The sequence below is a fragment of the Talpa occidentalis genome, unplaced genomic scaffold, assembly GCF_014898055.3.
Source record: "Talpa occidentalis isolate TD23 unplaced genomic scaffold, MPIMG_talOcc4v2.1 talOcc4.3, whole genome shotgun sequence".
In the NCBI taxonomy this organism is placed as follows: domain Eukaryota; kingdom Metazoa; phylum Chordata; class Mammalia; order Eulipotyphla; family Talpidae; genus Talpa; species Talpa occidentalis.
This window is the reverse complement of record NW_023603184.1, coordinates 38,121,001-38,136,291: the sequence shown is the minus strand read 5'-3', so window position 1 is coordinate 38,136,291 and position 15,291 is coordinate 38,121,001. Positions and strand designations below refer to the sequence as shown.

Below are 15,291 nucleotides of genomic sequence, written 5' to 3'. Positions count from 1 at the left end.
TTCTAGCCAAGCTCAGTCATCCATTCTGACATGGGGTCGTGGGGTGCTGGGAAGAGTGGTAACCAGAGCAACATTTGGAACCCTCCCTCCTTAATCCTCCCTCCGGGAAGGACCCTTGAGCAGGCCTGGATTACCCCCTTCTGGGTTGGCTGCTTCCACTCTAGCAGCAGGGCCTCTGCTAGCTTGCATCGGCCCCAGGAGACTTGGGTTCAAGTCCTGGTCTAGGCAACTGCTGACTCTTGGTGGTTAAGACACCTCACTTTCCCTCAGGGAGCCTCAGTCTTCTCTCCTGTACCATGTTATGGAGAGGATTAAATGAAATATTGCCTGTCAAGTGCCTGCCACCTCCCTGCCCCAAGGGGCCAGGCCACTGTGGGTTTTGCAGAGCCTGCCTTCACATGCAAGGGAAATTGGGGGGCTGTTTCTTGACCAGATGCTGTCTGCTTCATCTCTGGGTCCCTGGTGCCCCGGCACAGGACGTGTTGAGGAAGAAAGAAGTAAAGGGGGGCCTCATTTTAAGCCCCATCACCTTGTCACTCTAGTAGGGGACAAGCCTGCCTCTCTGTACTTAATGGCGCATCCCTGGGTAGCCATGGGGTGTCTGGCTCTGACTCTGGGGTAAGTGTTGGGAGGGAGCACTGGACGGGGATTCCCATCCTGCTGCTTTAGATACTAGCTCATTGCATTATGTGGACAGAACCGGTCCTTGGAGGGCAACAGAGACACGGGACCTCCCACCACTCTCTTTTCTGTGCCTAGAGGATTCTCTGGTGCTGGTGCTGCCCACACCACAGATGGGCAGCCCTGGAAGCCAAGGCTGAGCACTAGGGCCGCTCAGAACTCCTGTGGCCTCAGTGCCTTTGCCAGCACCCCCTCACCCTTGCTTCTGTTCTCCCCTCTTCACACCCTCTTCTTCCCTGGCAGGTGGGCACGTCTAGGGCTCAGTCCCGCCCTGGTCTAGGTAGGTGGTTTCTTCCACCCTGACCGTTCTTACCTTCCTCCACCTTCCTCCCTCCCTCCCTCTCTCTCTCTCTCTGTCTTTCACTGTCTCTGGACTCCTTATTCTGTCTCTGCAAGTCTCCTTCTGCCCTGGCCTCTGTCTCTCAGAGCCTGCCTGGTCCTGCCCTCTTGGCTTCCTTCCCCTGCTTGCCCGCCAGCCAGGGCAGCAGGTCTGGCTCTCCAGCCTGGAGAAGCAAGAGTCCACCCTCCCTCTCTTGCTGGCTGCCTTGGAAGCCACTCTGCCTTAAGTGTTGCTAGGCCCGTGGCTGGGCGCACCTGGCTTCCATGGCAACGGGTGCTTAGAAACAGACGCCACACATCCCAGTTCCCGCATGAGTCTTCGTAGAGCTGCTGCCTTTCCCCTTCCGATCAATCAGAACAGGGCGCGGGGCTGGCACTAGGCTGGGGAGGTGAGAGAAGGGGCGAGAGGAGAGGGGACCACAGTCTCTGCCTTCTGGAGCTTGAGGGCCACTGGGGTTGAGGTGCTCCAGTGTGGCCCGGAAGCCAGGAGGGGTCAGGAGGGAGTGCACGGCACGGTTTGCAAAGGGCTGGGTTTGGATTGCTGCTCTAACAGTTCTAGCTTTGGGAATTTAGACAAATGACTTTATGTCCTGGGGCCTCAGTTTTATCAACTGTAAAATCGAGCTAATAACATGAAGATCAGATGAAAAACTCAGCTGTGGGTGGACAGGCACTTAGAAGGAAATCACTGATGTCATTCCCTTCCCTTCCCCTTTGATGTTATGGAAGATTAATTAGCAGAGAGGAGGGGACAGTAGCTCAGGCTCCGGGACTGGTATAAGGAAAAAGGTGGAGACTGGAAGGCATGTGCAGGGGGCTTTGACTGGGGGCCTGTCCCTTAGCTGCATTCACAGGCACTCAAGGCCACAGACCATCGACTCTGATGGGCGTGAAGACGCTGGTGCTGGAGTCCTGACGCCACAGCAGCTCGGGTTGTTAAAAAAAATAAGAGTGTACACTCTGGGGCTCTTAATGTCCTCAGGACTCCAGGCTCTAGCATTCTTAGAATGTAAGAAGCAGACTCTTCAAATAATGGGACATATATAGCAAGAGACTCTGAAGTTCTTAGAACACAAAGCTCTGGGAATTCTTAGAACCTTGACGTTACAGCCGGGGCCTCCCCGTGTGACGTTGCTGAGTTGGCAGGGAGTCTGCAGAGCATGGGGCCTTGGTTCTTGTTGCTTACACTTTCTTGCCTTGGTATCCCTCGTGGGTTCAGCTCCGAGCAGCTCGTCTGTGTGTGTGTGTGCATGCATGCATACACACATGCGTTGATACAGATATGTGTGTATGTGTGTTCATGTGTGTTCGTGTGTGTGTGTAGCTTCAGTCAGTGACGAAAGTAAACTGTGGCATCTCTGGAGCAAAAACAGCCCAAGAGTGGCTGGCAGAGGAAAGATGGGCAGTTTGTTGGCTGCAGCAGACTGGACTGCCACCTTCATCCCCCCAGCCTGGCACCAGGGGTCAGGAGGAAGCATCTCCATGTAGCCCTCCGAGGATATTCCCTCAATTCCTTCAGAATGAAGGGTGAGAAGCATCACTGAGGGATGGATTCGGGATAGGCAGGCAATGAGAGGAAAGGAAGAGCGGACTCAATGAGGCGATGGGGTTCAGTGAGGGGATGGGGTTCAGTGAGGGCTGGGGCTCAGCAGAGGCTGCTGAAGTGTGTGGCAGCATTGCACCTTCTCTGTACTGCCTAGGGATCCTGAGCTTGGTGACTGATTGGGGGAAGCTGCGCACAATCCAGTGCTTGTCTTTGGGCAGACTGAGAGATAAAGAGCTCCTTTTCCTACTATTTTTTTTTTGCATAGAAGATCTGGGGTACAGGCCAGAAGTGTGGGGGTGAGAGGATTCACCAGAGACACACCGGGGAGCAGAACAGGCAGACTGACTGAAATACACTGCTGAGGGGAGCAGGAGAGGTCTGCTGCGCCATGCGGGTAGCTCCCTGGCCAGCTGAGGATCGAACTCAGGCCATAGCGGTGACAGCGTTGAGGCTTAACCCCACCAGGGAAGACCTCTTTTTCCTACTTCTACCCAAAGCTGGAAGGGTTGGTAGCGCTCCTGAGAAAGCTGGGTCTGCCTCTCCTCTTGCCCTTCTTCCTGGTTTCCATGGGAATACTGGCTCAGGGTGATCTGGACTTGGCAGGGTCAGGTGGAGCCATCCCACGCAAGGAGGGCTTGACTTCAAAGAAAGTGAGATCCCTGTCCCTGGGGGTGCAAACAGGGACTGGATCTAGTGCCTTCAGAAAGGAACTTAGATGGCAGAAAGAGATTGAGAGGCCTCTTCCCTGAGAAAGGTGGGCTTAGGGTGATTGCCCAGGTGGCCCACCTTCCAGATACCCCTGGTCCTCATTGAAGAGGTCTCCATGCCTGGGCGCTGCCAAATCTGCCCCCACTCCTGCTCTCTGCTCTGGGTCCTGTGCTGGACATGGACACAGAGTAGAATCAGCCCCAGTCTCCTGGAGGGCAGCCTCTCCCTGATGGGGGAGGCACACAGGGGAACAAATACAATCCCCTTCAGCTCCACATAAGGGGCAGACCAGGCTGGAAGAAGGTTGTATCATTGATTCCCGTAGTCAATAGATGTCTTTGAGAGCAGTTCCTATGGGTCAAGCTTTGTTCTAGGTCCTGGGGTCTAACAGAAAGAGTCCTGTCCCTTAGAGCTGACCCACAGCAGAGCAGGCAGGCCGAGCACCTGGCCACGCGCAGAGGATCCAGAAGATGTGCTTCTTCTGAGATGGGTGGGTGTGAGGAGTGTGACTAGAAGGCAGAGTGTGGGCATAGCAGAGAGGAAGTTTTTCTTGGAGTTAAGGGCCATGAAGGCCAGAATCAGGCCTTTAATTTTACCCTGTGGGCAATGGAGAGTCATGTGTGCAGGTGAGGCAGGGTCAGACCTGGATGAAGAAAGGATTATTCCAGCAGGTATGGGTTTTGGGGGAAGGAGGCAACATGGTGCCAAAAGAGACACTGAGGCAGGTGTGCTCATTTGCCTTGCTGTGCATGTTTGCATAGGGGTGTGTGTCTGTGTGCAGGAAAGAAGGGAGTATGTGTGTGTAAGGACTGAGTGTGTGCAGGGTGTGTATGGCCTGGGGCAGCCTTGTGTGGAGGTAAGGATCCTGGGGTTTGTGGGTGATAAGGAGCCGAGCTATTTGTGGCAGAGATGAGCAGAGGGTCCAGGGGCTGGGAACATGGGACCCTCTGCCACTGCATTATTGGGGCCAAAAAGATAGGTTCTGGGAAAATCAGTTTTTCTCACTTTCTTTCCCTCAAGAAGTGAGGCACGAATTGGAGCCAGATGAGCAGGGTTTGAATTTTGACCACTACTTACTAGCTCTGTGACTATAGGCAAGTTGCTTAGTCTTGCTGAGCTTCAGTTTTCCTTATCTGTAAAATGTAGCTATTAAAGACCCTACCTTATACTGTGGTTGAGAAGATGAAATATGAGGCACAAGGTAAGTGCTCAGTAAATGTCAGACACAGAACCCTAGGCCCAGATGTACCCATGCCCTCTTAGGGGGCAGCCCCAGTCTTTGTTTCTGTGGGACTGAGGTCTGTCAGGGATGAGATGCACGTAATGCCGGTTCTCTAACCTTGTAACTAATTAGAATCACCTAGGTCATTTAAAAATATATGGGATGTGGGGGTCCCTGATACCAGCAGTTTTAGATGCTCCCTAGGTTATTTTTTAAAAAGATTTATTTATTTATGCATATAAGAGCTGGGATACAGGCCAGAGGTGTGGAGGAGGGTGGTGAGAGGATTCATCAGAGACTGAATGGGGGAATAGAACAGGCAGATTGACTGAAATACACTGCTGAGGGGAGCGCCGGGCAGCTGTGCCATGTGGGTAGATCCCTGGTCACTCTTGCTACAGTGGCTGCTGATAGCTTCATAGGTTGCATCTTAACCCCTTGTGCCACCAGGGAGGCCCTCCCTAGGTGATTCTAATGAGAGCCAGGGTGAGAACCCATCATAGAATCACAGGATGGGGAACTGGGGGTAGGGGCCTGTGGAGAGTGGGAGCCTTAGTCTTAAAGCAAGGATTACTTCCTGGTAAGAGCTGGGGTAATCTGCCCCCTCACTTTGTTTGCCTCTTCTGGGAGGGGACTGGTTAGAGAATTTAAAAGATTATATGAAGGGGTATTTCTGCACCCTACCAGGCTCCCCAAATAATAAGTTTACTGATTGAATCTAGTGAGGAGATTGAGGTCCAGAGACATGCAGTGGCCTGGCCAGAATCACACAGCAAATCTATGAGAGAGTTAGGACTCAGCCCTCTGGGGAATGCTTGAATCTGAAGGATTGACACAGTGAATTTCTCTGCATGGAGGGTGACACAGCCTGGGGCCTTGCCATTGAGATGCAGAATGAGAGACTTGAAGGAAAATTTAAGAAATAACTTCTGAGAGTTGAGTGCTCTCAGAGGTGGTCTGCCTAGAGTTGGGGGCCCAAGAGATGGCAGCTGTGCCAGGCCAGGGATGGCTCTTGACTGAAGGTAAAGATTGAGTATCTCTGCTCTGTGGCTGTAACAGATCCCCTGGGTATCTGTGTCCTACCCCCAGATCCCTCCCAGGCTGTCCAGAGTCTGGAACTGAGCTGGTGACAGGTGCTCAGGATTTACCAAGAGCCTTGTGCTCTGGCTTCAGACTTCTTACAATAGTCCTTACCTTGGTAACCCCCTTTTACAGAGCCAGAAACTAAGAACCTTCACCTATCTTAGCCCCTATTAATTTTTCCTACAGCATTAATAAGTAGGACAAATTGCTTCTAGTCTGAAAATGCAGTAAAACACATTGATTTGGCCAGGATCACTTGTGACAGACAAGCTCTCCCAAGCCCACCTTCCCCAAGCCCATCTGAAATGACTCACTGGAAAGATAAAAGTAGGGGGGCCCAGAGGACAAAGCAGCCTTCAGGGAAGGACTCCTGGAGGAGGTGGGTCTGCGACTGCCCTCTGAATGATAATCTGGCTGGCAGGATCAGGAAGGCATTGGGGGTGGGGAGGTGTGGGTAAGGCCTGAAGTGCAGATGAGTCAGTCTCTCTGTCCCTGTTTCTCCTGGTAGAGCAGGAAGTATAAATTGAAGGAGTGACAGCAAGGAGGTCAAAGCTGGCAAAACTAGCGGGCGTTAAGCTGGTTAAACTAGAGGGCCTGGCATGTCAGGCGGAGGGTTTGGGCTTCATGGTGCTGGTAGCAGGGAGTCACCCATGGTGTGTGAGCAGGGTAAAAGCACGTCCAAAGCTGTGGAGGGAGGAATCCTGGCATGGAAGGCTTCCGAGTTGGTGGCATCACCAGGCCTTGCCCAGCCTATGTACCAGGTGCCTGGACTGTGTCCAGGACTGGGCTCAGTGATTCAATGTTGAGGAAAGCAGTCCCCAGGAAGAAAGGGCCGGGATGAATCAGCCCAATGAGGTGGGGAGGTTGGGAGGCTGGGGGTTCACTGAGTCACTCTCCAAGAGGTTGGGGGGTGGACAGAGAGAAGAGCCCACAGTATGGTGGGAAGGATTCAGGTCAGACCACAGCAAGGGATCTCAAGAGACTCTGGCTGCCCTTCTACCATAATAGGGTTTGCTTTTCCTGGCAGTTCTGTGCAGGAGAAGGGAAAACTGAGGTCCAGAAACCGGAAAGAGGGTCCCGCCAAGGTCAAGGAGCAAATCGCTGGGAAAGACCTGGCCAGATCCAAGCGCATCCTCCAGTCCAGACACGGCCCACCCAGCCCCAGCCGAGGCCAGGAGTGGGTCTGTCGGGCAGGGAGCTTCTCCCAGCGACACCCCCTGCTCCCCTCCCTCCAAGGCCTGGCGGAGGCAGGTGGGGCCGAGTGCGCGGCGTGCTGGGACGGCAGGGGGCGCAGGAGCGTCGCGGCTGCCGCAGGAACCCCAGCTCTGCGGAGAGCTGCGCTCGGCGCGCGCGGGTGCTTTGGTGAAACTGTGGTCTGCGCCCCGGGGACTGCTCAGCGCCCGCGCCCGGTGCCGGGGGCCAACGCCCCGACCCCACTCCGCCTGGGGCGCCCTCCGCGTGTGGGCGCGAGTGTCTGTGCGCGCACGTGTCTCCCTCGCAGATTTGCCACATTTCCCTGGGCCTCCGGTGTCGCGGCGACCTCTAAAATTTCCCCGATTTCCCTCGCTCCCCCCCTTTTTTCCTGGAGGAGTAAGTTCGGGGCTCCTCGTATCATTTCGGTAGCCCCTTTCCCCTGCGGCCCGCTCTCCCTCGCCCTCCCCTGCGCTGGCTCCTGCCTCGGGCTCTGGCCCGGCCCAGGACCCCCTAATCGGTGCAGGGGGACGGATCAGACCCGAGAGGGGGTCTCTTGGCGACCCCTGCGAGGTAGCGAAGGGAGTGATGAAGGGGCAAAAGGGCGTGCAGGCTGAGAGCGGGCTCCCCGGCAGGGGACCCTGGTAGCGGACAGCTGGGCGAATCTGAGAGCGGATAAGGGGGGTGAGAGCTGGGGGGCGGGGGGAGGTCTGGCGGGGCCCGAAGATCCGACGGGGCGAGAGGGGCTGTCGGCGGCGGGGTGGGCGGGGCCTGGGCGGGCGAGGGGCGGGGCCGTGGCTGGGTGGGCGGGGCCTGGCGGGCGAGGGGCGGGGCCGGGGCGGGGCCGGGGCGGGCCCTCGCGCGGACCCGGCGAGGCTGTCGCGGACGCGCTGACCGAGCTCAGCGGCCGGGCCGGCGGGCGGGCGGCTGCGAGCATGGTCCTGGTGCTGCACCACATCCTCATCGCTGTTGTCCAATTCCTCAGGCGGGGCCAGCAGGTCTTCCTCAAGCCGGACGAGCCGCCGCCGCCGCAGCCATGCGCCGACAACCTGCAGGTAGGGGGGCCCCCCCGAACTGGGCACGAGGAGAACCGGGTGTCAGGCAAGCACCCAGCCGGGTCCCCTCCGGAGCGTTCAGTGGCCGGCTCCAAGAGCCCTCCCGCCTCGGAGCCATCCTCAGGGTGGGGACACCCCTCCCCAGCTCTGAATCCCACTCCTGTGCTGGGGTTGCAGCCCTCACCGAGCCCTTAAATGCCCTTAAAAGCCCAGGTCCCAACCTCACCCCAGGCTCCAGCCCGCTGTCGGATGGATCCAGGACTGCACCCCCAACACTGAACTCCCAATCCACATTGGGACCCCTCTCCTCAACAACAGTTCGCTCCAGCCTGGGGCCAGTGCCTCCCAGATTAGTGAAAGACCCTGGTCCAAGCTCCTGAACACCATGTATATACATATGAGGCCAGACACACCCTGAACACCTGATCCCCTAACCCCCCCCATCAGTCAGGGCCCCACCTCAGATCAGGGGACTTCCCTTAAGCTCCTGAACCTCTATTCCACAGCCTCAACTGCACCCCACTCAGATTCCCACAGAAACATCTGAACTGTAGTTCTCACCTGGGACTTCACCCCCAGGTCCAAAGGCCTGTTTCCATCATGGTTTCTCTCTCATTCTCTTCAGGACCCCTCCAGCCCTGTTCCTCCCTCCCCTCCCTTCCTCCTGTGTAGAAGGCCCCCTCATCTTTTTTGGTTGGTCTTACCCTCTCCAATCGTTTCTCTCCGGATGTGGTGGTCCCACTTGATTCTCTGGTTTCGCTGAGTCTTTCTAGGCTTCCTCTCTGCCCATTTCTCTCGTTTGGTCTCCTCTGCCCACTTCTTTCCATCTATTTGTCACTCCCCTCAATTCCTCTAGGTCTCTGTCTTTAATCTAGCGACTTTCCCTGGGGGCTTCCTTTCCCCATATATCTATACTCTGCTTTGGGGTGAGGAGGGGCAGACTGGGGCCAGGCCAGTGTCCCCAGGACCTTTGCCCTCCCCGTGATGTCAGGCATGGCATGGTGTGGGCGCTGATGGAAGGGGTTAAACATGGAGTTTGCAACCCTTGGGCGGTGCCCAGGGATGTCGGGCGGGTGGGAATCTGGCACAGTGGGATACTGGGGTTCATAATTTATAACCCCCTCTATCCTTGCTGTCCTGGCCTTGACTGGGGGTGCCTGGGGCTTGGGGTGGAGAAGGGGAAGAGTAACTGCAATCTGGTGCCAGTTACCTGTGGTGGAGATGTCCAGGGCTGGGTGAGTCTGGGGTGCATGTGCTTGTGCAGGATGGGCTCGGTTGGGTATGCCTTGTGTCTGGTCATATGTGTTGTCATGTAGTGTTGTATGTGTCATCACACGTGGGATTATTTGGGAGGAACTTGTGGGGCTTATGATGAGGATTGTGAGTGTATGGTGTTGCATCCTGTGTGGGACTAGGGAAGCTGTGGTGTGGGCATGGAGGAGCAGCTGTATGCATGATGGTTGTGTGTGCATGTGATTGTGTGTCAGTCATTCTGGAGTTGCTGGAGGGGCAGCCTGCATGGGGGATAGTGTGTGTAGTTGTATACATTATTGGCTGTCATGTTAGCAGGAAAAGCTATGTAGGGGGCCTGATGACAGGTTTCTTTGGGCATCTTGGAGAGGAGAAAGAGAAAGCTGTGTGTATCTGAGTGTTTACAGCCCTGGTGACTGACTTCGAGTACATTCTGGGCTTGCCTGGGAAATATTTTAGGACCTGTGTGTTGGTGTTTGAGTGTCGTATGTGTGTGTGTGTGCCTGTGTGTGTGTGTGTGTGTGTGTGTGTGTAGGAGGCGGTGTGCAGGCAGGCTTGTCTATGCTCAGGGACTGTGTGTGCCCACAAACGTGTGACATTTTGGTGTGACATTCAGTGTGCGTATTATCTATGCAGGGTATGTCTGCATGTGTCTGTGTCTGGGCGGTGTGTGTGTTGAATGTAATTGGATATGTGTGTCTGTGGCTGGGGGTGAGAGTGTGGGGTGTGTGGGGTGCCTGGTGGGAGGCTGAGTGTGAGTTTAGTGTGAAGTGTGGGTGTGTGAGCTGTGTGACTTTTCAGTGTGACATGTAGATTATGTGATCCTTTCTCCCTGTGAGTTGTTTATGTGTGTGGTGAGGAGTGAGGGGTCTGGTGAGTTAGGGGTACACATGTGGGATGAGTCTGTGTGGAAGCCTGGGGAATGTGCTGCAGGGGAAGGGAGTGTGCACATGAAGTATATGGGGTCAAGAATGAGCTATGTAATGTTTGGGGTGTGCAGAACACAGCAGGTGTCCCATAAATGCTTGTGGAGTGACATGTGCTGGGAGTGCTTGGCTGGTGTCCTGTCCTTGTTTCCCTCCCAAATGAGGTCCCTAGAGATGTCCAGTGACGTTCTTGCATGCCCCCCCAAGCCAGGCTGCCTCTACCCTTTGCCCTTCGTCCCCCTTGCGCTGACCAAGGCCTTTGTCTTGCGTTTCCGGCTGAGCAGGCGCTGGGCAGGCGGGCGGCGGTGATGGCGCAGTCCAGGAATCTTTGTTCTTTTCTCCTTCTCTGGTCTCGTGTTTGGGGGCTGGGGCTTGCAGGGGGCGGGGAGAGGATGCACGTGTCCCCAGGTCACTGTGTTTATTATCCCCTCACAGTGCTCACAGAGAAGTGAGGTCCAGGAGCTGGCAGTGAGGTCTGGGTGGTGTCCTCCTTGGGACACCACCTGGGGAGCCTCCTTGACGCGGGCGCAGCTTGGGCGCGTTTGCCAACCATGAGGTCTTCGTCCCGTGGGCGCCCGGCACCCTTCCTGACTCAGATCGGCTCAGGGGTGCCGAGCAGCCAAGTGCCCCCTTCTGCATGCAGGCCTGTCCCCCTCCCAACCCACCTCCACTTTTGTTGACCCCCATATCTGATGGAGAGTCACTGAGGCCCTTTCCTAAAAAATAGGCCTGGCCACATTTGGGGAACTCTCTAGGGAAAACTTTGGGAAAGCTTAGAGGGCAACCTCCTGATAGGTAACAAGAGCACGACAGGCCAGAACGGCTTAATGCTGGAAGCACGGAGACTATCAGCTTCAGTCAGGGAAAGTGTTGCTTCAGCGTCACATACCAGAAGGGTCTCTGAGGTGAGTGGACTTGAACTGGGCCCAGAAGGGGGCATTGGGTAGGCAGAGAAAGACGGCCTGCCGCTGAGGAAGATTCTGGCCCAGTTGAAAAATGGGATCTTGAAGGTAGCTGAGCTTTGCCAAGCAATAATATCTGGCTTCGGATGGCCATCCTGGGCCACAAGCCTTCTCACACTTCCCACCCCACCAGAATCAGTGTCACTGTCATCATCGTCATCATCATCACCCTTTAGTTAGCTCTTTGCAAATTCCAAGCTCCTTTCACCAATGTCTCATTAAGCAGATTAACTAATTCAATAGTCTAGGCGCGTTTAGCGAGCACCTGCCATGCACCAGGCAGCCAGAGTTTGAAGTGTGGGAGTATAGCAGTGACCAAATAGGCCTCAAGGGGCTTCCGCCTTCTGTGCCTTCCTGGCCCAGACACACTGTTGGCCCCTAGACCCTGGGCAGACGGGCTTCCCTTCTGTATTCCCCCAGCCTGCCGTGCACCTGGTTTATGAAGCTCCAGGTACGCAGCTTGTGCTGGTGGGGTTGGCTCCCGCCAGAATGCTAGCTCTTCGGAGACTGGACTGGGCTCCTCTCTCCCTGCTGGGGTGTTCTCAGCTGGGCCAGCATAGTCCAGATGCTCATATCGGACATCCATTGTCTACAACCCTGTGGGAGGTCGGCAGACCAGCTACCATCTAGGGAAACTGAGGCCCAGGATGGGAAAGGGATTTAAGGTAGAGTCTTCCTTAGACCTTCTTTTCACCAGCATTACCAGAGACCAAGAGAGGTCAAGCAATCTGTCCAGGTCTCGCAGCAAGGTGGCAGGACTGCTTCCAGGACACACTCTCTGGCCGCCAGGCTGGGCTCAGGCCCGAGCCCCATGCCGCTCCCTGGCTGGCCTCCATGATGCCTGTGGCGGGTAAAGGATTATTAATGACCCCCCTGGCAAGGAGACAGGAAACGTTTCCCAGCCACAGCTGGGGGCCTGCTCCCTGCCATACCCACCCTGGCCACGGTGTCAACACCAAGAGGATCTCCTTTCTGCCTTGGCCTTCTTAGCTCCTGCTACCCGTCTGCCTCCTGCTTCCCAATTCTCTCGGGGTAGAGGGACAAAACTTCCTCTTCCACATCTCTGTCTCTCACTGCTTTCTTCAGCCTGATTTCTCTCCATCTTCTTTCCTGCCCCAAACCAACTGGAAGTAGTGCCTCATCTAGGAAGTCTTTCCTGAATGCACTGCCAGCCCCTCCAGTAGGCTTATTTGGGTCTCTGAATCTCCCCCATTGGTCCCATTATGACGGTTTGCTCTGATGGCCCTAAGGCGCTCTGGGGACTTCCTGTGGCCTGTCCTTAATTGCTGTCCCAGGACTGACACATGGAAGATCCTCCCAGATGCCTCCTCCAGAAAGTCCCCAGTACCACACAGGGACTCTCACCTCCTCCAGGAATGGCATCCCAGCCCTGCTTTTCCATGCCACACATGGTGTACTGCCAGGCCTTTATAGGTGGGCATCTAGTATGTGCCCAACAGAGAGGTAGGTAGAGGTGACCATGAGGTGGGCTTTAACTTTCTGCCATAAATTCTACCTGTGGCAGGTAGACAGACCTCGGTACCAAACTGGCAGGTGAAGGGGTAGGAGAGGGCCACAGACAAAGGTTGGTGCTGGCAGTGTGTGATGAAGGCAATTATGGAGAGAAACTCAGGGGCCATGGTGAGGTAGGGCAGAGGCCCCTAATTCAGCCCAGAGTGGGAGGGAAGGAGAGTGGGGGAGATTCCAGGAGGGTTCAGAGATAAACCAGGAGAAAGCTCTAAACAGAGGAGGGAATGGTGAAAGTGCAGGTCTGCTGGTGACAGACAGAGGGAGGAAGTACGTAGCTCTGCGTCCACGCAACTGGATCCCAGATTCCAGGGTAGTTGGGTCAGTAGGACCTGGAGGTGGAGATGAAGCAAGAGACAAGCCTGGTAAGGCTGGTAGGGGCCAAACGGAGCAGGACTTACAAATCATGTCTTGACTATTTTCCAGAGGTGAGCTGGCACTAGGGGGAGGGTGAAAGCAAAGCAGGACTGCTCAGAACTGTGTCTCAAGCCCTCTGAACCACAGGGTGGAGAGGGCATAGGAGGGCAAAGGGAGGGTGGGCTGACAGGAAACACTGCGAATGGAAGGGAGGGGACTGAGGGGCAAGGGATGGAGGGGGAGCCAGCCAGTTGTAGACGTAAAGGGAGAGGGAAAATGCCATTTCGGTGTCTGGGTCGGCATGTGAGCGTTTGAGGGCAGAAGCCTGGGTCCGTGTCAGGCCCTTCAGAACTGAAATATCTCAGAATGGTCTTCCAAGGAGGTTACAAGCCTTGAGGTTCAACAGAGACCAGGAGCCCCAGACCCCACTGGGGCTGCTGCATCCTCATCTGCAGTATGGGGACTCGGGTTCTGCTCTGGGCAGTGCGTTCAAAATTCAACAATGAAAACAATCTGTAAAATGTAATATTTAATAAAATCCAAATTCAAAAATGTATGAGTACACCCCAGAATGAATTGAATTATAAATTCATGGAAATGCTAAATATTCATGATGGTCCCAATGTCAATTAGAAGCCTCCATCGCTTCCCTCCACTTTGGATCCAGCTTCCCCAAAGCTGCGGCCTCTACTTGAGTTAGAACCCCAGAGGCTCCAGCACCTTCAGCTTTCAGGGGCATCTCATCTGGGGAGCCTGACTCTGGCTGGTGGCTTCAGATGTCAGACCTTTTCCTGTCCAAATCCTGAGGGAGCTGGCCCCACGCATTCCCTGCCCCCATCTATGGTTGCCATTACTGGGGGGGTCTATGAACAGACCTAGGGGAGGAAATTGCTGAGAGATGAGGTACCCATCATAGGGATGAAGGAGGCCAGGAAGCAGAAGGTGTGGGGAGCAAAGTGGAAAGAGCACTATTACCCCAACATAAGTACCAGTATTGCAGAATGTGAAGTTGCTCCATTTCCGGAACACAGGATTGCAGAGGGCCCATCTTGCAATCTAGGGTCAGGCATGGCTTGGTCCTGCTCTCAGACAATCTCACACAAGGCCATTTTCTGGGCTACATTTTCTTACCTGTAAAAGGGGGAAGTTGGAATCTTATCTCCAAGGGGTAGATGAGCGCTAGCTCTCGGGGTTTGTTCCTGAGTATCTGGAATTGTCTGAAATAGTTTATGGGGTTCTAACCTTCCACAGCACAACTCCCTGTGTGGATGTGTGGTTGTGATTCCGGCATTCTGTGACTTTAAGATGCTGAGACTCCAGGAGCTGAAGACATGGACATTCTGTGAATCCAGGATTCTAGGATTTGATGAGTTGATGATTCAATGATTCTAAATGGGGCTGCTGGGAAGAGCTGCAACCACCTGCCTTGTTAATGTCAGTGTTCAGTTATTAAAAACATAACAAGAAGCAATGGAGATAGATAGCTCGGGATGCAGGCCCCACCCCATGTGGTGGGGAGGAGGGGCTGGGCTGGCGTTGGAGGGGAATAGAGTGGTCGCATGGACTGTCTCTCTCGCCACAGCAGAACTGGTGCGTGTGCAAGTGTCAGATCTGCCAGTCTCTAAGCTTACGGGGTATGGGGTCATTTCCTCCATCCCCCTGCCTCCATTCCTCTACCATTTCAGATTAAGGCACAGGGAGGAGTGCCCTTTCCTCCCAGCCCCTAAAGTCTCTGGGCCTAAGTGGAGGAAGGAGAGGCCTGTTCACCCTCCTACCCCGGCAGCCCTGGCCTGAGGGGGAAAACAGGACATAAACACTTCCTGGACATGGACACGGAAACACACGAACCCCTGGCTGTGAGGGCCCAAAATACAAAGGACATCTGGCTAGGGCAGGAGCCAGGAGGATGGTGTGGGCATTGGGTAGTGTCCCTGTTACAGGACAGAGAGTAGGGCACCCCAGAGCCCCCCAAGCCTGTCCGTTCTAAATAGGTTCTGCCATCTGCTGGATCAAGACAAAACATACTGTAATGTGTAAGACCTTTCATGGAAAGGAAATTTAATACCATTAAATGTGTGCAATACAGAAAAGGGAAAGAATAAAGTTTCCAAATCAGCACCCAAAGTTACCTTTCCCCTCATGGGTAAATGTCCAGCCAAACAGGCTTGGCCCAAAGCAGGGCCTCTGAGGCCCACAAGCCTGCCACAAGTCTAAAGCACCTTCCTGCAGGGACCCATGTAAAAGGGTTAGAAACAAAAGGGTTAGAAACAGCCAGACAAGTCTGGAAGGAAAAGAGCAAAAGCAAAATCAAGATCAACGCTGCCATATTGACCTCCCCCGGGTCTCTCACTCACGTCTGTTTCATCCAGTCCAAGACCTAAAAGCAAGTGCAACTTCTTCACATGCCTCCCTGCTCCATGTGCCTCCTCCAGGTCTCCTTCTC

General features: G+C 54.8%; 1 protein-coding gene across 4 annotated transcripts in view; it reads left to right on the top strand.

The window, feature by feature from the left end:
* The first annotated feature begins 4,462 nt into the window (after positions 1-4,462).
* PDE2A (phosphodiesterase 2A) overlaps positions 4,463-15,291 on the top strand; it is an 82,160-nt gene continuing 71,331 nt past the window's right edge. For 3 of the 4 annotated variants that reach the window (XM_054699514.1, XM_054699513.1, XM_037522914.2), the window contains exons 1-2: positions 4,463-4,475; positions 7,756-7,825. In XM_054699514.1, the coding sequence (XP_054555489.1) occupies positions 4,464-4,475; positions 7,756-7,825 (82 nt within the window). In that variant the 5' untranslated portion in view covers position 4,463. Of the gene's footprint in view, positions 4,476-7,668; positions 7,826-15,291 lie in introns of those variants that run through there. The other variant, XM_037522912.2, reaches the window with a different exon arrangement.